Here is a 26,096-nt window from a genome sequence, read left to right on the forward strand (position 1 = left end):
AATTGGCAAGTTCTAACATAACTCAACTACTCATTTCTTTAGAGTGATATTTCATCCGAAAGATTATCCCGGATGTTAGGACAATGTGATCATGAGGGGGAATCTTACGAGACCAAAGGAGATGATGCCATAGGTGCTTAAACATAGAAATAAGTTTTGATTTGCAGAAGAAAACCTCAAGACCAGCAGCGAAACCGAAAGTTTCCAAAGCTTTTATCAAGGTAGCAACATCCCTTCTTCATTTTTAGCATAAAAAAGTAATAGTCAGCATGTGCCACCCATGCATGTACACGCACACATGCATGCATGCGTGCGTGTGCACGCATGCATGCATGTGTGCACACACAGAGAGTTTCAATTTCAGCTTCCACCACTTTCACTTGCTTTATAGACAGTCTTGAAATCCTGGCTTTGGTTAGATATGGAGTGTGATTTGGTGCCACTCATATGTTGTATGTAGTATGCAGCTGCAATTGATTTCCATGTCCTAGTTAAATTGCTGGGTGGTAGAAATGTGTACATTGATTCTACTTTAAAAAATTTTCAAAGAGCCAACATGAAGACCCTCAAATCTGTTTTGTTCATGTTTATTTTGTAGTGACTCATACTTTAAAACCAAGAATATCTGGTTTTCTGTGTGGGAAAATTGTGATTGGAGTGTTCCTATAAATAGAGATCAAGAATTGAGTTTTGGACTGTGGTAATCGTTAGATATGCCAATGGCACAAACATTCCAGAAGTTCACTAATCATCCTTTTGGTTCTAAACATGTTCCAGTCAAGATAGCAGGCTTCCAGCAGATTTTGAAATCACTGAGCTTTGTTATGCATCTGGTTCAAGCAAAGAAAATCTCCTCGCAGTTCAAGTTATGAGATGGAGTGACGGTTCATACTTGGAGGATCAGGACCATTGGTGGTTGTCTGGCATTCACAGAGATGTCATCCTTTACTCCAAGCCTAAGGTATCTCAAGGGACGCTAAATCTTGTTGGATGCAGGTTAGAATAACTCCAGTTTTATCAGTTCTTGAAATGGCAGGTCATAGATTCCCATGTGATTACTTGATGATAAATGTACGCCTAATGAATGTTAGGTGATCAAAAAGTGTGAACAATCTGGTTGTCACCCTTTGTGAATCAGGCTGTGCCATTGATGAAAATTATGGATATATATTGATAGCTTACTAGCTTTTATTCATTCAGGTAATAATTGTGGATATATGTTAATAACCTACTAGCTTTTATTCATCCAGGTAATGATAGCAGATTATTTTGTACAAACATGTATCTCAGAAGAGTTTTCTGCTGCGACGGTTGAGGTTGGTGTTCTCTCTCTTTGTTTAATACCTAAGAGCAGAATGGAGAGTCTTATATCATGTTTTATTCCAATGTTTACTGTACTAATATGGTTGTTCTTAATATGTAGTTTCAGTTGGGCTTTGTAGGAGTTGTCCTTCTGGCTTGTCTTCTACTTACCAGCTTTCTAGTTGCTTTTGACATGAATTCATTCCGCCCTACTGGTGGAAGTTCAGCCACACATAATCTTTCATGTTTCTGTATGATTTAGTGGCCATTTCTGTCATGCATCTTTCTTTTGCAGGCATAGATCTGATGATGGCAGCAGGACATAATACAAATTATCTTGGAACTAATGATACTAACAGAATTGCACCTCTCTCCTGGAGACAAGAAAGAGAAAAAGGAAAATACACCATTTGGATTAGAACTTATGATTGTCATAATGTGGAGATATCAGGAATGAGAATACAAACACCATCAGATGGAACTCATTATCTTTGGACATAACAATCCCTCTGGCTATTGCCTCCACAAGGCTACCATGGCTATGTATTGCAAAAGAGCCACAGAGATTTTTATAGGCACTGCACAAATGGGAATTGAGAATGAATAGGCAAGACTTGGCATACCAGTGGGAGTTTGATGAAGGAGCTGATGCTGGATATAGACAATTGATTAGTATAAGCAATAATAGTTGGGTGAATACCAGGCTGCACCGTGTGTTCAAACAATGGATCTTGATCTGGGTGAGTGAATCCCCAAGAAATGATCAATCTGACAGCTATTTTCTGATCGAAAAGATCTCCGTTGAAATTTTTATGGGCAGCAATTTCTTATAAGTAATGATGCTTATGCAACAGTTGGTGCTGAATTATTAATGCGCATATTGGAATCGGAACCATGGAGATGATACTTGAGCCTAGACTCTTCAATTGTGCTTTTCTAGTTGATTTTCGCTCCCGTGGCACTGCAAGACACCTCGAGAGCTAGTCTCTCTCTCTCCAGCATCAGCTCATCGTCCTCTATTTATAGTGCTGTATCATTTGCATACTCTGAGTTTGGTAGCTCTGTCTCCTCTCTCACTGGAAGTCGGAGGCCACGTAACCTGCTCACACGTGACCTGAGGAAGTAAGACATCACCTTTGCAAAGAGTAGGAAGAGATACAGGGCCAAAGGGTGGCCTTGTCGGATCGATCTCTCCTACCGAAACTCCTCCCCTTGCCTGCCATCTATGAGAACCCTATTGGTAGTTGATCTGTAAAGTGCAGAGACCCTACGGATCCATCCTTGGGGGAAGCCCAACCTCACCATGGTGCCCTTTAAGAAGTCCTAGTCAATCCTATCATAGGCTTTCTCAAAATCCAGGAGTAGTACCGCCAGTCCCTAACCACTATGTTGGGCCCACCCATTCATCTCAGAGAAGGTGAAGACGTTGTCAAGGATGCTCCTATCCTAGACAAAGCCTGTCTGTGTGTCATGAATGATGTCTGGAAGCACAGGGCAGAGTCTCTTACCAATCATTTTGGCTAGTGCCTTATAGGCCATTGACAACAGGGTGATCGGTCTCCTCTTGGAAAGTTCCAACCAGTCTCCCCCTTTGGGTAGGAGATTGATAAGACCTACCAACAGACTCCTTGGCATCCGGTCTGAGCTGAAGATCTCTTGAAAGGCCAGCAATAGGGGATCGTTCACCACCTCCCAAAAGGTAGTGAAGAAGACCTTGGAAAGGCCATTCTCTCCTAGGCATTTCTGCCCATCCTGTGCGTGGAAAGCCTCCTCTAGTTCCTCCTCTGTGAATGGGGCTAGAAGGGAGTGTCCCATCTCCTCTGTGATGAGGGATGGGATGTGAACCCAGACCTGCTATTCGCATTGCTGTCCTCTGGCTGAAGCTGTCTCTTATTGAAAAAGGCCTCTGTAGTAGTGAGTGGCAATCTCCATCACCTCATTTGGGCTAGAGCAAATCCTCCCATACTGGTCTCGAAGACTGCGAATCTGCTCTCTAGAGGTGAAGGGCTAATGCACCTGGAAGAAGTCCCTGCACATCGTGTCCCCCTTCCACGCCCAAAAGCCTGCTAAGGTGCGGAAAGAAAACTCCGTGTGCCTGTCCTCTAGGCCAGCTAGGGCCGCTCGTGTGCACACCTCTTGTGCCTGGAGGATGGGATTCCCTGGTGCCTCCTGTGGGAGTCTCTATGTGGCTGCTAGGTCCCACCTCTTGGCAGGTATTGCTCGACTCTGCTAGGGCCTCTGCAACCTCCTCTGCGATCCGGTCTCTTGTGCCCTACTCCCTAGTCCAAATATGCTCAATCTGTCTCTTCACCTCCTCCCTCCTGTAGATTGAGTCAGGGATCCAACAAGATTGTATATCTGGGGCAGAGGCTAGGGGATCAAGTGTGAGGAGAACCGCACAGTGATCGTAGAAAGTGGTGCCTTCCAACTGCCCTACTTGGCCTCCACAAGAGCATCCCTAGTCTCCCACATAAAACCTATCCAGCCTCTCCAGCAAAACTTCGCCTAGCCGCCTATATTTCCAAGAGAAATTCAACAACCTCTCCCTCCTGTGGAAGAGAGGGTCTCTCCAAGCATCGCGTGCTCCTACTATTAGTAGGAAGACCTTCCATGCCTCCTGCTCCTCCTTAGCCATGCCCTGGTAGTTTTTGCCTCTGCTCTGTTGGTCCTCTAAGGCCTCTAGGTTGTTGAAGTCTCCTCCAATGATCCATGAGTCCACCTCTGAAAGTCATGCTGCGATCTCCACCCAAAACCTGCCGCGTGCCCTAACCTCAGTAGGGGCATAGACATTGAGGACTCCAAGGTACGAGTTTCCCATGTCCAACCTGATCCATAAAACTCTCCTTGCCACAATCGTCCTGTGATCCTGTACACAGGTGGTGAGGCTCGGGCCAATAGAGGTGCATACGCCTCCACTCCTGCCATGGGCATCGATGGTGTGCTCCCAATACGTGTGGTGTGCTCCCAATACGTGTGTGAACTGCCTAGGAGTACCTTCCCAACTTGCTGGGCTTGGGCGGGAGCTTTTTATCCCTGACCATACATTTGTCATTATCAAATGTGACTTGCATACCACACTTTGCCAAAGAAGAAATGGACAAAAAATTCTTCTTTATGCTTGGCATATATAATGCATCCTGCAAACAGAGAGTAGAGTCATCAATTCTTCTAAGAGGAGCTGCAATAATAGAGAAAAACAAATCCCTATGGGATGTAATGTGCCTAGAAGTAGCATTGTCAAAGAACGAAGTGCTAGCATCTTCAGTAGAGCTAAATGCTCTATCAGCCCAAGAAGAGTCATAACTACAAGTGTAGAAACAGTAGTCACGGTCTACAACAAAAGATGCGGACTTTGTAGCAGTAGAAGGTGCATTAGAGAGAAACATCCTTGACTTCTTCTTCTTCTCCTTGGCAATGTGCTTTTTACATTCTGTGATGTAATGACCTGGCTTCTTACAATAGTGGCACTTGCCCTTCTTGGCTTGCGTGCCCCTTGTTTCTTACCGCTCTGTGAAGTATCTGAATTTTCAAAACTCTGCGGAGCATTTTTAGACTAGCTGCCCTTACCCTTTTGCCTTGCCATAAAAGCCTATCCAAAGGCTATGACATCCATCCCACTGTTCTTTCTTGTTCGCTTTTCTTCTAGGAGCAAACTATTAATTGAAGGAAAGTAAGTGGTTGTGGAGAATTTCTCATGGTGAGATTTTGGGCCATATAAAAGGCCAAATAAGAGGGCAGCAAAGAATCCAAAGTAATCTATTGTGCATCTGAATAATGCTCATCTACATTCATTAGCTGCTCATGTAAGTCCTGAATTTTGTTAAGATGATCCTGCGTGGAATCACCTTCATCCATCTTCACATTCTCAAGCTCTTTTTTCAAGAAAAAGATGCGTCTCATTTTTTCCAGCAAATATTTGCTCAAGTATAAGCCATGCTTCTCGTGAAGAAGTTGCGTACGTCTATGCAGGATTATAGACCATTGAACTTGCAATGTAATCGATGACAATGCTTGAGCATCCTGTGTGTCCCAAGCCTTTTGTGCTGCTGATCTTTGGGGAAGTGGCTGAGTTGGAGCGGGCCTTTGACCACATCCTCTAGGAGGAGGTGTTGCAAGAGCCACAACTGCAAGACGAACTTCTTGACGATTAACATAATCCCAAAGATTTTTCACATCTTGTATACTTTACATCGTGAAAGACCATAGAGAACAGTTGTTGCCGTCCAATCTATCCTCCTTGGATACATATGTGAATACATCACTTTGTTCGTGATTTCCCATGGTAAATGTCACCGTTTCAAAGAGCACAAGAGCAGAACTAAAGCTGGAGCAACTTAGAAATTTCCAGAAATTACAACATGCACCACTTTGTAATTAACGAATTTGTGTCACACTGTCAAAACTGTCCAATGTACATGCTGTCCAATGCACAAAGTATGCTAAGTAGCAAAAAATGTAGAAGCCCCCAAATTTTGTTGTCCAAAATGCACAATTTCAGTCTGTGCCAAACTTTTACCTCCTTTATGGGCTGAGAATGTTGACGAAGTGGTGAGCTGCAGGTGGAGACAATGGAGAGCTTGGGCTGATGGCGGAGCAGGAATAGGAGCAGGTGGTGTTTGCGGGCAGACCAGGCAGAGGGAGGAGGCTCTGGTGGCGCTGCAGGCGCCTGCTAGAGGCGGACATGTGGCAGCGCCACAGGCGTAGGACCAGGGTGTAACGCGGTTGTGCTGGCGGATGGGGTGACTGGATGCACTGCAGGTGGTGGGCCTGCAACGGATCTGATGGGTGCTGGCGACGGGAATAGAAGGCGCAGCCTGCTGCCTTACATTTGGCGCTGGACAGTGGCGGACTTGGTGGGCGAACAACTGATGCAGCTGGCAATAGAATCAGGGTGCCGCTTAGCTGAGCTATGAGCTGTCAGTGCTGTAGGTACAGGACTTGACAATGTGAGAGACTGGACTGAAGGTGAGCTGTGATACTAAATGTGTGATGGGGAAGGATCGAAGCTCAGCTGAGAGTACACAATTGACAGTGGAGAGAGAGAGAGAGAGAGAGAGAGAGAGAGAGAGAGAGAGAGAGAGGCCTGGACCTGCGAATTCGTGCCAGCGACGTCTGGACCTACGGGAGCCACTGTCACAGCCTGGACCTGCGTGTCACTGTTGGCGACTGGACCTGTGTGCGCCCTGTCCGAACGGACTTGCGACTCCTTCAGACAATCTCCTGCCGCGCCATGCTGCAGACACCTACTGATTTCGAACCCCCTGCTGGTCTGCGGTTCACCTGATCCAGCTCGTCCTGATCTGCACAGACGCCACGTTGCAGGAAACCCTAATCTCGATTGTCAACGAAAGGAAGCGTCATGTCAGCTCGACGAACCAGATTGTGATCCTGCCCATTTACTACTGTACTCTCCGCACTCTATGTGACTTTGCAGGCAATCGTGTTGCTGCAGCCCTGCTGTAACCTGGATTTGGAGTTGTGCAAAATCTGGAGAGAGAGAGAGAGAGAGAGAGAGAGAGAGAGAGAGAGAGAGGGAGAGAAAATAGCTTCAGATCTCTTGTTAAAGTGGTGATACAACATGGCTGGTCTGGACATGGCCTTTATTGACCAAACGGTGGCAGCCCTTGGTCCGGATTTTGACACAGAGGAACCAGAAGATATGGTTCCTTGCACAGAGGAGATGCCAGCTGGTCCTGACTTCCAGCCTGTGGGCAAACCCACCAAGCATACGTCGGAAGATACAATGGATCATCAGGAATGTTCTTATACTCAGGTTGCTTCTGATTCTGTGGATTCTCAGGATGTTGACTGGGAGCATTTGTTGGAGTTTGCCAACACTCTGCTTGGTGATTATGTTCAACATAATCATGAAGCATTCTTTGACTCTGACACTGAAGATGTTCTGGAAGCCATTGTGGATCCTAAAAATGTTTTTCGCTCATTCTCAATGTTTTATGAACGCGCTGTTTTACTCTTCTTCACTGGTAGGATCCCAGTGCTTTCTTATATTTGCCAGTGGTTGCAAAGTCTAATACAAGGGGAGTGTGTTGAAGAGATTTTTGTTGGGCCTTGAGGCTTTTATGAGGTGCTGTTGAAATCCGAGAAGCATCGTGCAGATCTGCTGACTCAACTGCCATTGTTTTTTGATCATCGTTTGGTCCATGTTGTGCCATGGCGCCCAATGGCAGATTCTCAGCGCTTGCTTCAACACGAATGCCCGGTGTGGGTTGAAGTGGAAAACTGTCCGGCTGTCTATTGGCCACTGTTAAAGGATGCCATGGCCGTTGTGGGCACTGTTTTGGTTCCCTCGAGCCTAAGGGCCACGAATCCTAACCGTTTGTGTATGTTATGGGACACTGCTCGGAAAAGGCCTGCTTGGTTACGTCTTAATTGCTCTGGCATGCATCTTTGCACTTTTGTTTGAAATGGGGTAACTTTGCAGGGCATTGTTTATCGTGTGGAAAATTAGGGCATTTTATGGCCGAATGTCCCAGCGAAGCAACCGACTTCAGATGCTGAGCATGTTTTGCCTCCCATGGAAGATATGGTGCTTGATGCGCCGTCGCAAGATGCGATCCAGCCACCTAAAGTTTTGGATAAAGGCAAACTACATGTTTCGGGTTTGGATTCCCGTGACAATGACTGGGTAGATGTACGTGCTGGTGGATACTTTGCCTAATGCTTCACAAGATTCCTTGCGTACTTATATGCGCAGGAAAGACAAGTTGTCTTCAGGGCACACTACTCATGCTATGGTTTCTTCTGCTCCTCGCAATCAGCCCACTAGGAAAGTATATTCGGATGGTTTGAAGGGCCCACCTGCTAAGTTGGCTTTTGATGCTAGAGGTAACGTGATTACCCCATGGGATCGTCGTTATCCCCGTTCCATCCCCAAGACAGTGGATACATCGTCTACCTCTAAATCTGGCCGTCAGAACTCTTTTGCTGTGTTAGCTAATTTTTTGGATGAGGGAGTTCTTGACATTCTAGCAGAAAAGGTTAAATCGAGGCAAGCTTTGCCTTGTTCCTGATTTTCTTTTTTGAATACATATGAAGATAGCCACCTGGAATGTGCGAGGCATTTGTTCTCGCAATAAGCAACATGTCATATGGAGTTTATTGCATGAGAATCAGTGGGATGTCTTGTGTGCTGTTGAGCACAAGAGTCAGAGTGAAGCAGGAAAAGTTGTGGATTGCCATGGGTTTCGCTTGTTTTATGCAGGGACACATGCCATGCATTATTTTGGTGTGGTTATGATTGTACATGAGAAATATTAGTCTGTTCTTATAAAAAATGATGTACATGGTCGTTTTGTGGTGATTGAAATTTTATTCGAAGGAGAGATCTTATGGTTACTTGGACTCTATGCTCCAAATGACCCTTTATCCCGCCGGGATCTTTGGAAGACTTTGCAGACCTCCTTGTCACTTGGCAGACGGGGTTTTTTGATGGGGGATTTTAATGTGTGTTGATCCTTCACAGTCCACATCAGAGCATTCGGTGATGGACGCTCCGGAAAGCCGTGTGGAATGCGTTTGCTCTTGCCGTACTTAAGCAAAATGGTCATGGCTACACCCTTATTCTACAGGGTTTACTTTTCATTCTGCGCAGTATACAACTACATGGTCGCGGTTGGACTTCTCTTCTGAGGGCAATGCTTCGTTTCAACGATTGCTCTCTAATATGCAGCGGGTTGCCTGGCAATATGGGATCCATCATGCCTGTCTTTGTCGGCGGCGTCGACATGCAGCGGAGGACTTACTGGCTTTGGTTCGTACTCTGCAGGTGGGCACTCCAGATGATGTTTTTCTGCTGTCACTAGAGATTCTTTTGGCTGCTCTTATTAGAGAGTTTCTGTTGAAATCTTATCAGCAGGCCAAATTGCAAAATCTGACGGAGAATTCGCAAGACAGTGCTTGTCAAACGCATAAGTTCTTTCGAGCTCTCCATGCCTCTCTTGCTCGAGAGAATATGACCAGACTCCAGGATGCAGAAGGTCAAATGGTCTTTGATCCGCAGACTATTGTGAATATGTGTAGGAATTATTTCCTCGACCTTCTTGGTTCCACTTCTCCACCTTCAGATCATATTACCCATGCCCACTCAGTTTTCTATGATCTGGTCCGCAATCAGGTTCCACAAGACATGCAAACTACTTTGGAGACAGATATTAGTGAGGCGGAGGTTATGGATGTTTTGTTACACTTGCCCAAGGATAAAAGTCCCGGATGGGATGGTCTCACCAATGAATTCTTTGATTTTTTTGCTACTCGATTGGTGAAACCATTGATGGCCACGTTTGAGCAGGTTTGGAAACGGGGTTTATGCCTTCCTCATGGAAATGACTTATCAAACTGCTTCCAAAAGTTTCTTCGCGGTCTATGTTGAAACATTGGCAACCAATTTCTTTGATGGGTTCTATGTATAAAATCTTTTATAAAGTGATGGCGAATTGGCTCCATAAGCATGTTTCTACCATTGTGCATCCTCTTCAATATGGTTTCATTAAGGGCCGAAACATTCTGCATAATGTCTTGAATGTGCAAATGGTTATTGGCTATGCAAGACACTCTAATCAGGAGGTGGTGTTGATTCAATTGGACCTGGAAAAGGCTTTTGATTATTTAGACTGGTCTTTCATTGGAGAACTTATGTCTACTATGGGTTTTGGTACTCGGATGTCTCGTTTGATGTACACCATTAGTGTTGCAGCTTCTTCGCGAGTTATGCTGAATGGTGGTGTTACCGAGCCATTTGTCCTTGCACGCTCTGTGAGACAGGGTTGCCCTTTGAGTCCTCTCTTTTTTGCCCTTGCGACTCATCCGGTTCTTTCGATGTTATCTCATATGACAGCTTCTACTCAGTTGGTTGGATTGTCTCTTCCTTTTGGACAGCACTTCATTAGTCAATCCTTGGCTGATGACAGCTTTATGATATTGCGTGCGGACAAGGATAATCTTTGCAAAGCATTAGATGTTTGGACTCTCTTTGGTCATGCTTCTCTTCTTCAAATCAATGCTTTGAAATCAGCCATTCTCAGTTGCACGGAGTTAGATTTGCAGTCATTGGACTGGCAGGGAATGGTTGTTCCCCGTGGTTCCATTGTTAGGCATCTTGGGTACCCTTTGGGTGTTGATGTTCGGATACCATATTGCTGTCTTACATGTATCTACGAGGTGATCTGTTGATTTCAGATGATGTAGATTTAGCTTGGTATGTGGGGGATGTGTTTTTGGAAGCTGTTTTGTATGTCAACTATTTAGAGTTGAGGATAGATGACATGTTCTAGTGTTATTTTTCTAAAGTGGCTACTTGCCCTGACACTTCATGGCATTCGATGATTGATTTTGTGGTCAACATCATAATATAGCTTCTACTTATGTGCAGAGTACTAACCAACTGGGGGTGGATCTCCTAGCTTATCTTTCCAAGAACCACCCATTTGATTAATCCTTTTTTTATGCCTACCAGAGACAATCTGTCTTAGGTCCCTCTATTCCTAGCCTATTGTACTACCAACAAACTACTAGAGTGGATTTCACAGAAACTGGCAGCTATGTTTCTGTATTGGAAGTCACAGGCTTGGCCCTTCCATGTTCGCCTCAAAGTGGCTTAGACAATTATGTTGCCAATGCTCACATATTTCTTGCCATTGCTTCATTGGACTACTACTACTTTGACTACTCTTACCCAGTACATTTGTTTCATGTTATGGAAGGTCTCCTTGCATGCATGCATTTCATGGATTTCTTGGTCGTATGCATATACTCCCAAACGCATGGGTGGTGGGGCTATTTTGGATGCCGAAACTCATATGCTGGCACTCCGTTAGTCTCTTTCTCGTGCCATGTGCTTGGATCATCACCCGTGGGTCTTTATAGGCCGTTATTTTCTTGAGGATCACGGGCTTGTGCATGGTAATACCCAAATTCGGAGCTCCTGGTGGCATGTTCTTAATGCAGACTCTCGGTTTTCTAGTCCTTCATCCTCCCTGCTTGCTCATTTTGTATGTTCCTGGAAATTGGTTCTCTAGAAGGCTCGGTGGCATTCAGCGGAGGACCGCTTAGCTACTAAATCTTTTCAACTGGAATTGTTGGGAAGTCTCACGATTACTTTCTTGGGAAGGCAAACATGAGCTCAGACCAAAATTTAATCACATGGCACGTTTGGGCTTGACTTCAGTTGTTTTGCAGATGCCACTCTTGCCAGTCGCAATGTGTTGATATCGTTTCGTATAGCCCGGAGGCTTTTCAGGATCCCTCGTGGATACCGTGATTTATGGGGACAGCTTTTGATGGTGCTCCAGAGCAGACAACCGTTTCCTGCCCTTGCTTTGGATCATACTTGGCAGGACTGGGACCTTGCAGGTCGGCTGAATTTGGAAAACGCCTTAGCTAGCCAGGTGTATCATCTTCTGATTAAAGATCATCAATGGCTGGTTACTAAAGCTAATACTGTATGTGTATTGTGTAAATCTCTGTCATGGTGGAAGGTAACTGTGATGGAGGGCTGGTTGAACAAGACACCTTTCAAATGCAAGTTCTTTGTTTGGAGGGTGATGATTAGTGGTTTTCCTCTTGCTTCAGCCCTTTCCAAGTGTTGAATCTCCAACGACAATTGTTTCTTTTGCACCACCAGTGTGGAATCGGCCCGTCATCGATTTATTTCTTGCCCTCTCGCTAAGAAGATCTGGTCACTCTTGTTAGCGGTTTGGTGAGCAGTGGTTGGTTTCTCGTTAAGCCCTTTTGATTTGGTTTTTGTGCGGCCCAAATACCCCACACTGGCACAGTCGCATATGAAGATCTTGTTTCACTTTCTCAGATACTGGGGCTGTTGGCACAATTGGACCATTCGGAATGCTTTTCTTTTTGATTCAGCCTCTAATGTTCAGGGACATATTGCTAGGCTTAAAGGTCTCTTGCATTGGCAGATAGATCTCATTCAGCACTCTGACTTACTCCCTCGGGAGGGCTTACTTCCCTGGCATATGTCAATTTCCTTTGCGTCTTTACCATGACTTTTGTAACTCTTTTGTCGTTTGGTACTTTATAAATATAACATCCATTATGAAGAGAGAGAGAGAGAGAGAGAGAGAGAGAGAGAGAGAGAGAGAGAGAGAGAGAGAGAGAGAATGTAGAAAAGAGCGCGGGAAGGGGAACCGAGGTGTGCGCCATAGCTCTCTACATCGAGCTTGGCCTAGAAGGTCCTCATGCTGGCGCCATGAGCGCCCTCAACGGAGCTCCTCCCAGGCGACACAGGCCCTCCTCCTCCCCCGAGGAACACCCTAGAGCCCTGACGAAGCCCCGTCGTGCGTGATCCGTTGTCGCTGCCTGCGCGACCTGCGACCCGCGCCCCCAGCCGTCGCCCTTACCTGCGCCCCCTCGCCCCGTCTCGCCTGCGCGCTCTCGCCCCGACCTGACCCGTTGCGGCACCGCCCGTCTGACTTGTCCGACCCGTCGCGGGACCTGCACGTCGTCCTGTTCGCTACCAGACCAGCCCTCGCCTGTCAGACGCCATTGCCCGCCAGACCTATCCGCCCTCGCCTGTTAAAAGCCGTCATCGCCTGTCAGACGCTGCCCGCTCCGGTCAGTCACTGCCCTGTCTACTGCCTGTCCCGCTGAAATGTCTGCAGCCGCCCCGTTTACCTCGCCTGTGCTGCAGTTCGAGGCTCCGCCTGCGTGCGTTCCTCCTTTCGTGCAGAGGCGCCCAGCTCCTGTAAAAACCTGAACCTGACCATCGTCAGAGAGGCAGCATCCGGGATAGCGTGCCCCCGGCTCTGTACACAGAGAGAGAGAGAGGCAGAAGGGAGAGAGAGTGAGCGGTCCCGCTCTGCACTGTCGGTCAGCCCTTCTTCGAGATCAGCTCGTCATACACGATGGCTGGTTTCGATCTGGATTTCGTAGACCAAACGGTGGCAGCACTTGGCCCGGACTCTGATGCTGAGGAACCGGAGGATATGGTTCCGTGCACTGAAGAATTGCCCCCGGGTCCTGACATCCAGCCTGCGGGTAAACGTACCAAGCATGCACCGGAAGAGATAGGTGTTACTCCGGATCGTTCCTATGCGCAGGTTACTTCGGATTCTGTGGACTCTCAGGAGATGGACTGGGAGCATCTGTTGGAATTTGCCAACACTCTGCTTGGTGAATATGTTCAACATAATCAGGAAGCCTTCTCTGACTCTGCTCCAGACGATGTTCTGGAAGCAACCGTCGTCCCAAAAACTGTCCTACGCTCCTTTTCGGTATTTTATGATCGCGCGGTGATATTCTTCTTCACTGGTCGAATCCCACTGCTTTCCCGTATTCGCCAATGGCTGCAGAGTCTGCTACAAGGGGAATGTGTTGAGGAGATTTTTGTTGGATCCCGAGGTTTTTTTGAGGTCCTCTTGAAAACCGAGACGCACCGTGCTGCTCTCCTGTCTAAACTGCCGTTGTTTTTTGATCGTCGGTTGGTTCATGTGGTTCCATGGCGCCCGATGGCAGATTTCCAGCGCCTCCTGCAACGTGAATGCCCTGTGTGGGTAGAAGTGGAAAATTGTCCGGCTGTTTATTGGCCGCTATTGAAGGATGCTATGGCCGCTGTGGGCACGGTTCTGGTCCCTCCCAGTTACAGGGCTGTGAATCGCAACCGCTTGTGCATGTTATGGGATACTGCAAGGAAACGGCCTGCTTGGTTACGCCTCAATTGCTCTGGCATGCATCCGCTACACTTTCGTTTGAAATGGGGCAATTTTGCCGGCCATTGCTTTTCCTGTGGACAGTTGGGACACTTTATGGCTGAATGCCCTGAGCAACAACACGTTTCAGATACGGGTCATATTGCTCCGCCCATGGAAGATATGGTGTGCGATGCTCCGTCGCAGGATACTATCCATCCGCCCCAAGTTCTGGCCAAAGGTAAACAACAGGTTTCGGGTCTGGATTCCCGTGCCACTGATTGGGTTGAAGTACGTGCCAAAAAAGGCACCAGGATTGGTGCTGGCATGGAGAGTACTGTGCCTACTACCTCACAAGATTCCATGCGAACATACATGCGCAGGAAGGAAATGATGTCTTCTGAGCGCTCTGCCCCTGCTATGGTTTCTTCAGCTCCCCGTCATCAACCAGCCAGGAAAATGTATTCGGATCGTCTAAAGGGCCCACCTGCACAGCTGGCTTTTGATACCAGGGGCAACGTCATTACTCCGTGGGATCGTCGTTACCCACGTTCCAACCCCAAGCAAGCAGATATGCCATCTACTTCCAAATCTGGCCCTCAGAACTCTTTTGCGGTGTTGGCGGATTTCTTGGATGAGGGAGTCCTGGACATTCTCGCCGACAAAGTCAAATCGAGGCAAGCTGTGCCTTGTACCTGATTGTGTTTTGTATACACATGAAAGTGGCCACGTGGAATGTGCGAGGGATTTGTTCTCGCCACAAGCAACATGCCATGTGGACGGCATTGTATGAGAATCAGTGGGATGTCCTGTGCGCTGTTGAGCACAAGAGTCACGGTGACGCCGGTAAAGTTGTGGATTGCCATGGCTTTCGTTTGTTCTATGCAGGAACACAGGCTATGCATTATTCGGGTGTGCTCATGATTGTACATGCCAAATATCAGCCTTTTCTTATTAAAAACGATGTTCATGGCCGCTTCTTGGTGGTTGAAATCCTATTCGAAGGGGAAATCCTATGGTTACTTGGCCTCTATGCTCCGAATGATTCGTTCTCTCGCCGGGAGCTTTGGCAGACTTTGAAGACTTCATTATCACTTGGCAGACGGGGCTTCTTCATGGGGGATTTCAATATGTGTGTTGATTCTTCCCAGTCTACATCGGAGCACTCGGTCATGGATGCACCGGAAAGTCGTATGTGGCAAGAGTTGGCTCTTGCTGTTCTTAAGCAAGATCTTTGGTCCTGGCTACACCCGTCTTCTCCAGGCTTTACTTTCCATTCGGCCTAGTATGCCACAACATGGTCGCGGCTGGACCGTATATATATCATGCAGAATGATGATTTTCTGCCTGAGATGCTCGAAATAAAAGTGTTGCAGCAATATGTCTTGTCGGACCACTTCCCTCTGCAGTTCGAGTTGCTTGCACAACCCATTGCCCCTTTCAAGCAATTTCTGGAGAGACTCCCTTTGCGTTTCAACTCGTCCTACTTAAAGCATACAATTTTTCAGGGCTATATGCAACAATTGCTTGACAGATTCTCCTTGGACTTTTCCTCTCAGGGCACTGCGTCATTTGAAAGATTGCTCTCTAATGTGCAGCGGGTTGCTCGGCAATATGGGATCTATCATGCCTCTCTTTGTCGGCGCCGTCGACAGGCAGCGGAGGACCTGCTGGTTTTGGTTCGCTCCCTGCTGGTGGACACTCCGGATGATGCATTTCTGCTTGCACTGGCCATGTGGGTGGCCGATCTTATTAAAGAATTCCAGCTAAAATCGTATCAGCAGGCCAAATTGCAACATCTGACAGAGACTTTGCAAGATCGTGCATGTCAGACCCATAAGTTCTTTCGAGCTCTCCATGCCTCTCCTGCTCGAGAGAATATGACTAGACTCGAGGATGCACAAGGCCATTTTATCCTGGATCCACAGACTATTGTGCATATGTGCAGGAATTATTTCCGTGACCTTCTCGGTTACGCTTCCCCACCTTCAGCCCAAATTACTCAGGCCCGTTCGGTTTTTTATGACCTGGTCCACAATCAGCTTCCGCAGGACATGCAAGCTACTCTGGAGTCAGATATTGGTGAAGCAGAGGTTCTGGATGTCTTATTACACTTGCCCAAAGATAAAAGTCCGGGTTGGGATGGTCTCACCAATGAGTTCTTTGAGGCTTTCGCTACCCAACTGGCGAAACCATTACAGGCTTTGTTTCAGCAGGTGTGGGAAACGGGAATCATGCCTCCCTCATGGAAACAAGGACTTATTAAACTGCTTCCAAAAGTTCCTTCGCCATCTAAGTTGACTCAGTGGCGCCCCATTTCTTTGATGGGTTCAATGTACAAAATCTTTTCCAAAATAATGGCGAATCGGCTCCATAAGCATCTCCCTGCCCTTGTGCACCCTCTCTAGTATGGTTTCATTAAGGGCCGAAATATTCTACATAATGTTTTGAATGCCCAATTGGCCATTGATTATGCCCGCCATTCTAATCAGGAGGTGGTATTGATTCAACTGGACCTGGAAAAGGCTTTTGACTATCTGGACTGGTCTTTCGTTGCTGACCTTATGTCTGCTATTGGCTTTGGTGCTCGGATGTCTCGTCTGATCTACACCATTAGTGCTGCGGCGTCTTCGCGAGTCATGCTGAACGGAGGTGTTACTGAGCCATTTGTCCTTGCCCGTTCTGTCAGACAGGGTTGCCCTTTGAGCCCTTTATTCTTTGCCCTTGCGACACATCTAGTTCTTTCCATGTTAACACATATGGCCGCCTCTTCCCAGTTGGCCGGACTATCGCTTCCTACAGGACAACACTTCATTGGCCAATCACTGGCGGATGATACTTTTATGATTTTGCGGGCGGATAAGGATAACCTTCGAAAAGCATTGGATGTTTGGGGTCTCTTTGGTCAGGCGTCAGGCCTTCGTATCAATGCGCTCAAATCAGCCATTCTAAGTTGCACGGAGTCGGATTTGCAGTCCTTGGACTGGCAGGGTCTGGTTGTTCCTCGAGGTTCCATTGTAAGGCATCTTGGATACCCTTTGGGTGTTGATGTTCCCCCAAAACAGCTTCTGCAGTGGATTTCTCAGAAAATGGTGGCCAAGTTTATGTATTGGAAGTCTCAGGCCTGGCCTTTTCATGTTCGCCTGAAAGTAGCCCAGATAATTATGTTGCCAATGCTCACATATTTCTTGCCATTGTTGCCCTGGACTCCCACGACTCTGAATGCTCTCACTCAGTCTATTCGCTTCATGCTATGGAAGGACTCAGTGCATGCAGGTATTTCCTGGATCTCGTGGTCGCATGTGTGCACCCCCAAACGCATGGGTGGCGGAGCGATTTTAGATGCCCAAACTCACATGCAGGCACTTCGTTGGTCCCTTTTCCGCGCCATGTGCTCGGATGATCATCATCCATGGGTCGCTATCACCCGTTATTTCCTCGAGGGCCATGGGCTTCGGCATGGCACTACCCAACTCCAAGGTTCTTGGTGGCATGTTCTTAATGCGGATTCGCGGTTTTCCAGTTCTTCGTCATCGTTGCTTACTCATTTGGTGTGTTCCTGGAAACACGTCCTTCAAAAGGCTCTGTGGCACCCAACGGAGGATCGCTTGGCTACTAACTCTTTTCAATTGGAAGTACTGGCAGTCTCGCGTTTACTTTCGTGGGAAGGTAAACATGAGCTTAGACCACAATTCAACCGGATGGCACGTTTGGGCTTGTCTTCAGTCGCGGATGCCACCCTTGCCAGTTGCAATGTGCTTATATCGTTTCGTACTGCTAGGAGGCTCTTCCGGATCCCTCGTGGATATAGGCCTATATGGGAACAGCTTTCGACGGTGCTCCAGAGCAGACAACCCTTTCCTGCTCTTGATTTGGATCATCCCTGGCAGGATTGGGACCTACAAGGCCGGCTGCATTTGAGCAAAGCTTCTGCTAATCAAGTGTATCATCTTCTGGTTAAAGACAATCAATGGCTAGTTACTAAAGCGAATGCTTTATGGGGATTGCGTAAATCCCAGTCATGGTGGAGGGCAACTGTGATGGAGGGCTGGGTCAACAAGACACCCTTTAAATACAAAGTCTTTCTTTGGAGAGTGATGATTGGGGGTCTTCCGCTTGCTTCGGCTCTTTCCAAGCGACGAATCTCCAATGGCACCTGTTTCTTTTGCACCACTACTATGGAATCCGCCCGCCACCGATTTATTTCTTGCCCCGTCGCTAAGAAAGTCTGGTTGTTTTTGTCGGCCGTTTGGCGAGTGGTGGTTGGTATCACACTGCGCCCCTTTGATTGGGTTTTGGGCCAGCCCAAATACCCTACTCCCGCACAGCCACATATGAAGCTCATGTACCACTTTCTTCGATACTGGGGCTGTTGGCATAACTGGACCATTCGGAATGCTTTTCTGTTTGACTCCGCCCATAATGTTCAGCGGCATATTGTGAGGCTTAAGGGCCTCTTGTATTGGCAGTTAGCTCTTCTCCATCGTTCTGATTTGCTCTCTACGGAGGACTTCCGTCCTTGGCATATGGCAATTTCCTCCGTATCCTTGCCATGAAATTGTAACTCGTAGTACTTAGCACCTCTTCACATGATGGCCTGGCTTGTCATCATGTATCTTGTAATCAAGTAATATTGTATTTTTTTCGTAATTAATACAATTACCTTTTACGAAAAGAGAGAGAGAGAGAGAGAGTAAACACAAAGAGAAGGAAGAGTCTGGAGAGATGGCAGGAGCGGGACGGAACCCCTGCTATCGGCCCGTCCTCTCAGCGCCTGTTTGGTCCGTCGCCGCCTTCGTCTGACACGCACGCAACAGTCTCCCCCGTCGCCTGACACGCCCGTACCGGTCGCCCCCGTCGTCTGTCAGAGCCGCGTCAGTTGCCGTCGCCTCTGCTCATCTGCGACCGCAGGTGCTCGTCCTCGCCTGTCTGCATCTGCGCGTGCCTGTGAGAGAGAGAGAGAGCGCGACAGAGAGGCGTTGCCTGCGCCCTGGAGCCATTGCCTGTAGCCGCGTTGCCTGCTCCTCTCGCCGTCATCTGCAGTCCCGTCGCCTTCTCCTGCATCTAAGAGGCCCGCCAGCTGCATGCCTTGCCCTGCTGTCGCCCGTCAGATCTGCGGGCTTCGCTCTTGCTCGTCGCCCGTCCGCCCTGTGTGTCAGGGCTCATGCCGTCGCCGTTGGACCTGGGCCCTGTGGACCTTGCTTGCCCCAGCGCCTGCCCCATCGTCTGCCCCGCCGCCTGCACTGTCGCCGGTCTCTGAAGCTCTGCGCCTGCGTTTCGCCTGCACTTCGTCCTTTCACCCTGCACGTTAGGGTTTCGGCTGCCGCCTGGCCCCTGCCCTGCGACTCAGACTGTCCTCTGTCATCGCCTGCCCGCCCTGCGTTCCACCCTCCTGCCCCTGCACTGTTAGGGTTGTGCCTTGTCGCGCGCCCTCTTGGGACAGGTCACGACTGCGGAAGATAAGGTTGAGGTTCCCGCTATCCACTGTGCGTCAGTCCTCCGTCGCCCTCAGATCGTGATCCACGATGGCTGGTTTGGATCTGGATTTCATAGACCAAACGGTGGCAGCACTTGGCCCGGATTCCGATGTTGAGGAACCTGAGGATATGGTTCCGTGCACCGAAGAGATGCCCCCTGGTCCTGACATCCAGCCTGCGGGTAAACGTACCAAGCATACTTCGGAAGAGATAGGTGTTCAGCAGGATCGTTCCTATGCTCAGGTTGCTTCAGATTCTGTGGACTCTCAAGATGTTGACTGTGAGCATTTGCTGGAATTTGCCAACACTCTGCTTGGCGATTATGTTCAACATAATCAGGAAGTTTTTTTTGACTCTGCACCTGACGATGTTCTGGAAGCCACCGTCGACCCAAAAACTGTCCTACGCTCCTTTTCGGTGTTTTATGATCGCTCTGTGATACTCTTCTTCACTGGCCGAATCCCGTTGCTTTCCCGTATTTGCCAGTGGCTGCACAGTCTGCTACAAGGGGAATGTGTTGAAGAGATTTTTGTTGGGCCCCGGGGTTTTTTTAAGGTCCTGTTGAAATCTGAGACGCATCGTGCTGCTCTCCTGTCTAAACTGCCTTTGTTTTTTGATCGCCGGTTGGTTCATGTGGTTCCCTGGCGCCCAATGGCAGATTTTCAGCGCCTGCTGCAACGTGAATGCCCTGTGTGGGTAGAAGTGGAAAATTGTCCGGCCGTTTATTGGCCACTATTGAAGGATGCTATGGCCGCTGTCGGAACTGTTCTGGTCCCTCCCAGTCTCAAGGCTGTGAATCGCAACCAATTGTGTATGTTATGGGATACTGCAAGGAAAAGGCCTGCCTGGTTACGCCTCAATTGCTCTGGCATGCATTCGTTACACTTTCGTTTAAAATGGGGCAATTTTGCGGGACATTGCTTTTCCTGTGGACAGTTGGGGCATTTTATGGCCGAATGCCCGGAGCAGCAACACACTTCAGATGTTGGCCATGTTGCGCCGCCCATGGATGATATGGTGTGTGATGCTCCGTCGCTGGATACTCTCCATCCGCCTCAAGTTCTGGCCAAAGGTAAACAACAGGTTTCGGATCTGGATTCCCGTGCCACTGATTGGGTTGAAGTACGTGCAAAAAAAGGCAACAGGGTTGTTGCGGGCATGGAGAATACTGTGCCTACTACTTCACAAGATTCCATGCGTACATATATGCGCAGGAAGGAAATGTTGTCTTTCGAGCGCTCTACTCTTGCTATGGCTGCCTATGCCCCCCATCCTCAGCCCGCCAGGAAAATGTATTCGGATCGTCCAAAGGGTCCACCTGCTAAGCTGGCTTTTGATACCAGAGGCAACGTCATTACCCCGTGGGACCGTCGTTATCCTCGTTCCAACCCCAAGCCAGCAGATATGCCGTCTACTTCCAAATCTGGTCCTCAGAACTCTTTTGCGGTATTGGCAGATTTCTTGGACGAGGGAGTCCTGGATATTCTCGCCGACAAAGTCAAATCGCGGCAAGCTGTGCCTCGTACCTGATTTTGTTTTGAATACACATGAAAATAGCCACCTGGAATGTGCGAGGCATTTGTTCTCGACACAAGCAACATACCATGTGGATTGTATTGTATGAGAATCAGTGGGATGTCTTGTGCGCTGTTGAGCACAAGAGTCACGGTGAAGCCGGAAAAGTTGTGGATTGCCATGGCTTTCGTTTGTTCTATGTAGGGACACAGGCCATGCATTATTCGGGTGTGCTCATGATTGTACATGCCAAATATCAGCCTGTTCTTGTTAAAAATGATGTTCATGGACACTTTTTGGTGATAGAAATTTTATTCGAAGGGGAAATCTTATGGTTACTTGGCCTCTATGCTCCGAATGATTCGTCATCTCGTCGGGAGCTTTGGCAGACTTTGCAGACCTCCTTGTCACTTGGCAGATAGGGCTTCTTCATGGGGGATTTCAATATGTGTGTTGATTCTTCCCAGTCCACATCGGAGCATTTGGTAATGTATGCGCCGGAAAGTCGTATGTGGCATGAGTTGGCTCTTGCTGTTCTTAAGCAAGATCTCTGGTCCTAGCTACATCCGTCTTCTACAGGGTTTACTTTCCATTCTGCCCAGTATGCAACAACATGGTCGCGGTTGGACCGTATATATATCATGCAGAACGATGATTTTCTTCCCGAGATGCTCGAAATAAAAGTGTTGCAGCAATATGCCTTGTCGGACCATTTCCCTCTGCAGCTTGAGCTGCTTGCCCAACCCATTGCACCTTTCAAGCAATTTCTGGGGAGACTCCCTTTGCGTTTCAACTCGTCTTACTTGAAGCATGCCATCTTTCAGGGCTATATGCAGCAATTGATTGACAGATTCCTCTTGGACTTCTCCTCTCAGGGCACTGCGTCATTTGAACGATTGCTCTCTAATGTGCAGCGGGTTGCTCGGTAGTATGGGATCTATCATGCATCTCTTTGTCGGCGGCGTCGACAGGCCGCCGAGAACCTGCTGGTTTTGGTCCGTTCGCTGCTGGTGGACACTCCGGATGATGCATTTCTGCTTGCACTGGCCATGCGGGTGGCTGATCTTATTAAAGAGTTCCAGTTGAGATCGTATCAGGAGGCCAAACTGCAACATCTGACGGAGACTTTGCAAGATAGTGCGTGTCAGACCCATAAGTTCTTTCGAGCTCTCTACGCCTCTCCTGCTCGAGAGAATATGACCAGACTCGAGGATGCAGAAGGCCACCTTATCCTGGATCCGCAGACTATTGTGCATATGTGCAGGAATTATTTCCGCGACCTTCTCGGTTCTACTTCTCCACCTTCAGCCCAAATTACTCAGGCCCGTTCGGTTTTTTATGACCTGGTCCGCAATCAGCTTCCGCAGGACATGCAAGCTACTATGGAGTCAGATATTTGTGAGGCAGAGGTTATGCATGTCTTGTTACACTTGCCCAAGGATAAAAGTCCGGGCTGGGATGGTCTCACTAATGAGTTCTTTGAGGCTTTTGCTACCCAACTGGCGAAACCATTGCAGGCTTTGTTTCAGCAGGTGTGGGAAACAGGGATCATGCCTCCCTCATGGAAAGGGGGACTTATTAAGCTGCTTCCAAAAGTTCCTTCGCCATCTAAGTTGTCACACTGGCGCCCAATTTCTTTGATGGGTTCAATGTACAAAATCTTTTCCAAAGTAATGGCGAATCGGCTCCATAAGCATCTCCGTGCCATTGTGCACTCTCTCCAGTATGGTTTCATTAAGGGCCGCAATATTCTGCACAATGTATTGAATGCTCAACTGGCAATTGATTATGCAAAGCATTCTCATCAGGAGGTAGTACTGATTCAACTGGACCTGGAAAAGGCTTTTGACTATCTGGACTGGTCTTTCGTTGCTGAACTTATGTCTGCTATGGGCTTTGGTACTCGGATGTCTCGTCTAATCTACACCATTAGCACTGCGGCATCTTCGTGAGTCATGCTGAACGGAGGTGTTACTGAGCCATTTGTCCTTGCCTGCTCTGTCAGACAGGGGTGCCCTTTGAGTCCTCTATTCTTTGCCCTTGCGACACATCCAGTTCTTTCCATGTTATCTCATATGGCAGCCTCTTCTCAGTTGGCCGGACTGTCGCTTCCTACAGGACAGCACTTCATTAGCCAATCCCTGGCGGATGATAGCTTTATGATTTTGCGTGCGGACAAGGATAACCTTCGAAAAGCATTGGATGTTTGGGGTCTCTTTGGTCAGGCGTCCGGCCTTCGTATCAATGCGCTCAAATCAGCCATTCTTAGCTGCACGGAGTCGGATTTGCAGTCCTTGGACTGGCAAGGTTTGGTTGTTCCTCGTGGCTCCATTGTCAGGCATCTTGGGTACCCTTTGGGTGTTGAGGTTCCCCCAAAGCAGCTTCTGCAGTGGATTTCTCAGAAAATGGTGGCCAAGTTTATGTATTGGAAGTCTCAGGCCTGGCCCTTCCATGTTCGCCTCAAAGTAGCCCAGACAATTATGTTGCCAATGCTGACATATTTCTTGCCATTGTTGTCCTGGACTACTACGACTCTGAATGCTCTTACTCAGTCTATTCGTTTCATGCTATGGAAGAAGGATTCATTGCACACAGGTATTTCCTGGATCTCTTGGTCACATGCGTGCACCCCCAAACGCATGGGTGGCGGAGCTCTTTTAGATGCCCAAACTCACATGCAGGCACTCCGTTGGTCTCTTTTCTGCGCCATGTGCTCGGATCATCATCCATGGGTCGATATAGCCCGTTATTTCCTTGAGGCCCATGGGATTTTGCATGGTAATACCCAAATCCGGAGTTCTCGGTGGCATGTTCTTAATGCTGATTCGCGGTTCTCCAGTTCGTCTTCATCACTGCTTACTCATTTGGTATGTTCCTGGAAAGTGGTCCTCCAGAAGGCTCAGTGGCATCCAGCGGAGGATCGCTTAGCTACTCACTCTTTTCAATTGGAATTACTGGCAGTCCCGCGTTTACTTTCATGGGAAGGTAAACATGAGCTTAGACCACAATTCAACCGGATGGCACGTTTTGGCTTGTCTTCAGTTGCGGATGCCACCCTTGCCAGTCGCAATGTGCTTATATCATTTCGTACAGCTAGGAGGCTTTTCAGGATCCCTCGTGGATATAGGCCTTTATGGGAACAGCTTTTGAGGGAGCTCCAGTGCAGACAACCCTTTCCTGCCCTTGCTTCGGATCATCCTTGGCAGGATTGGGACCTACAAGGCCAGCTCCATTTAAGCAAAGCTTTTGCTAACCAAGTGTACCATCTTCTGATCAAAGATCATCAATGGCTAGTTACTAAAGCGAATGCTTTATGGGGATTGCGTAAATCCCGGTCATGGTGGAGGGCAACTGTGATGGAGGGCTGGTTGAACAAGACACCCTTCAAATATAAAGTCTTTCTTTGGAGAGTGATGATTGGTGGTCTTCCGCTTGCTTCAGCTCTTTCCAAGCGACGAATCTCCAATGGCAACTGTTTCTTTTGCACCACAACTGTGGAATCCGCCCGCCACCGATTTATTTCTTGCCCCATCGCTAAGAAAGTCTGGTTATTTTTATCGGCTGTTTGGCAAGGAGTGGTTGGTTTCCCCCTGCATCCCTTTGATTGGGTTTTTGGGCAGCCCAAATACCCCACTCCGGCACAGCCCCATATGAAGCTCATGTATCACTTTCTTCGATATTGGGGCTGTTGGCATAACTGGACCATTCGGAATGCTTTTCTTTTTGACTCCGCCTATAATGTTCAGCGACATATTGCGAGGCTTAAGGGCCTCTTGTATTGGCAGCTAGATCTTCTCCAGCATTCTGATTTGCTCTCTAGGGAGGACTTATGTCCCTGGCATATGGCAATTTCCTCCGCGCCGTTGCCTTGACCTTGTAACTTGTAGTACTTAGAACCTCTTCTCATGATGGCTTAGATTGTCGTCATGTATCTTGTAATCAAGTAATCTTGTATTTTTTTCGTAATTAATATAATTACCTTTTACGGAAAAAAAAAGAGAGAGAGAGAGAGATCTATTAACGTATCTAAAAGGCCAGAGTGGCCTATGAGACCATAACAAATACAACTAGTATCATCATCTCTCATCAGATGAGAAGAGCAGAAATTTATGTGTAAGTTTACATGGTATATTGGAATGATAAGTATGGAAACTGAAAAAGTTTATAAGAACTAAGTTTATAGAGATCAAGAGTGTAGGGTATCTCCCCCTTAGTCTATGGAGTCCATCAAGGCTTTGCAAGCTACCTCTGACTTAGTCACCACGTGAATCTGCCTCTGTAATGAGCAATCGTGATGGAAGTGTGGTGCATAAGGGCACTCCTATGTTGCTGAGTAGGTACTCTAAGCCATCGTGCTCTGTGTAGCGTTGTAGCTCTGTCAATTGTGATGCCTCTTGATGCTGTATCTCGGTAAGGCTTATCAGTAGGAGATGTAGTGTTTGGGGTGGTCGTGGCTGGGGGTTCAGCTCTGCTGAAGTAGTCTATGATCGCTCTCTGAAGGGGTGGATGATGCCGCGGTTACCTCCTATCCCATAACAATAATGCTCTGCGTCGTTGGAGCTTCAACAAGAAAAGACCAAACATCTTTGGTCCTCATAGTCCATCACCCGTCTTAGTGGTTCAAAGCCCTCCTTAAAGAGGCAATGATAGCGGCCTCGGATATCATAGTATACAGTACATCTACAAATGTAGTGCTTGTGCATCTCTAGCTCCCATCCGCAAAGCTGGCACACCCTCTCATTGGCTGCATTATGGCTCCATCGACCTGTCTTAATCATCAGCTGATGCGATGAGGTGCGGATCTCACCAATAACAACTCCGAGTCCGTGGGAAAGTTGAGCATCCATGTATCTCAGCCTCACTATGAAGCCATCATGAGAAAGCTGCAAGAAGACCCGACTCCCAATACAATTTCTAAGAATGTCATGAAAGTACAAAGTAGGACCCTTAAACCTTAGGGTTGTTAATGTGCATTTAGGCGTGAGTCAAACCCAACATTTTTTGGGTCAAAGATGTTTGGGCTTTTGTGCCCAGAGCTTCATAAATATCGTAGCAGTCATTAATATACATGATCAAAACATGGAAACTGAAAATAAAATTGTCAAACGTCCAGAGTCTCAGGTAGAATTGTTCTTATTCATCT

The 26,096-nt window shown here is 47.7% G+C and overlaps 1 protein-coding gene across 4 annotated transcripts in view; it reads left to right on the forward strand.

Annotated features, from left to right (window-relative positions):
• The window catches only part of LOC148020631 (glycoside hydrolase family 2 protein), a 254,701-nt gene that overhangs the window by 56,146 nt on the left and 172,459 nt on the right, over positions 1 to 26,096 (forward strand). For all 4 annotated transcript variants that reach the window (XM_087698437.1, XM_087698439.1, XM_087698438.1 and 1 more), the window contains exons 5-6: positions 778 to 961; positions 1,251 to 1,316. In XM_087698437.1, coding sequence (XP_087554563.1) covers positions 778 to 961; positions 1,251 to 1,316 — 250 coding nt within the window. The remainder of the gene's footprint in view (positions 1 to 777; positions 962 to 1,250; positions 1,317 to 26,096) is intronic.

The sequence above is a fragment of the Lygodium microphyllum genome, chromosome 18 (assembly GCF_053477565.2).
Source record: "Lygodium microphyllum isolate KBCC chromosome 18, Lygodium_microphyllum_v1.1.10, whole genome shotgun sequence".
Taxonomy (NCBI): domain Eukaryota; kingdom Viridiplantae; phylum Streptophyta; class Polypodiopsida; order Schizaeales; family Lygodiaceae; genus Lygodium; species Lygodium microphyllum.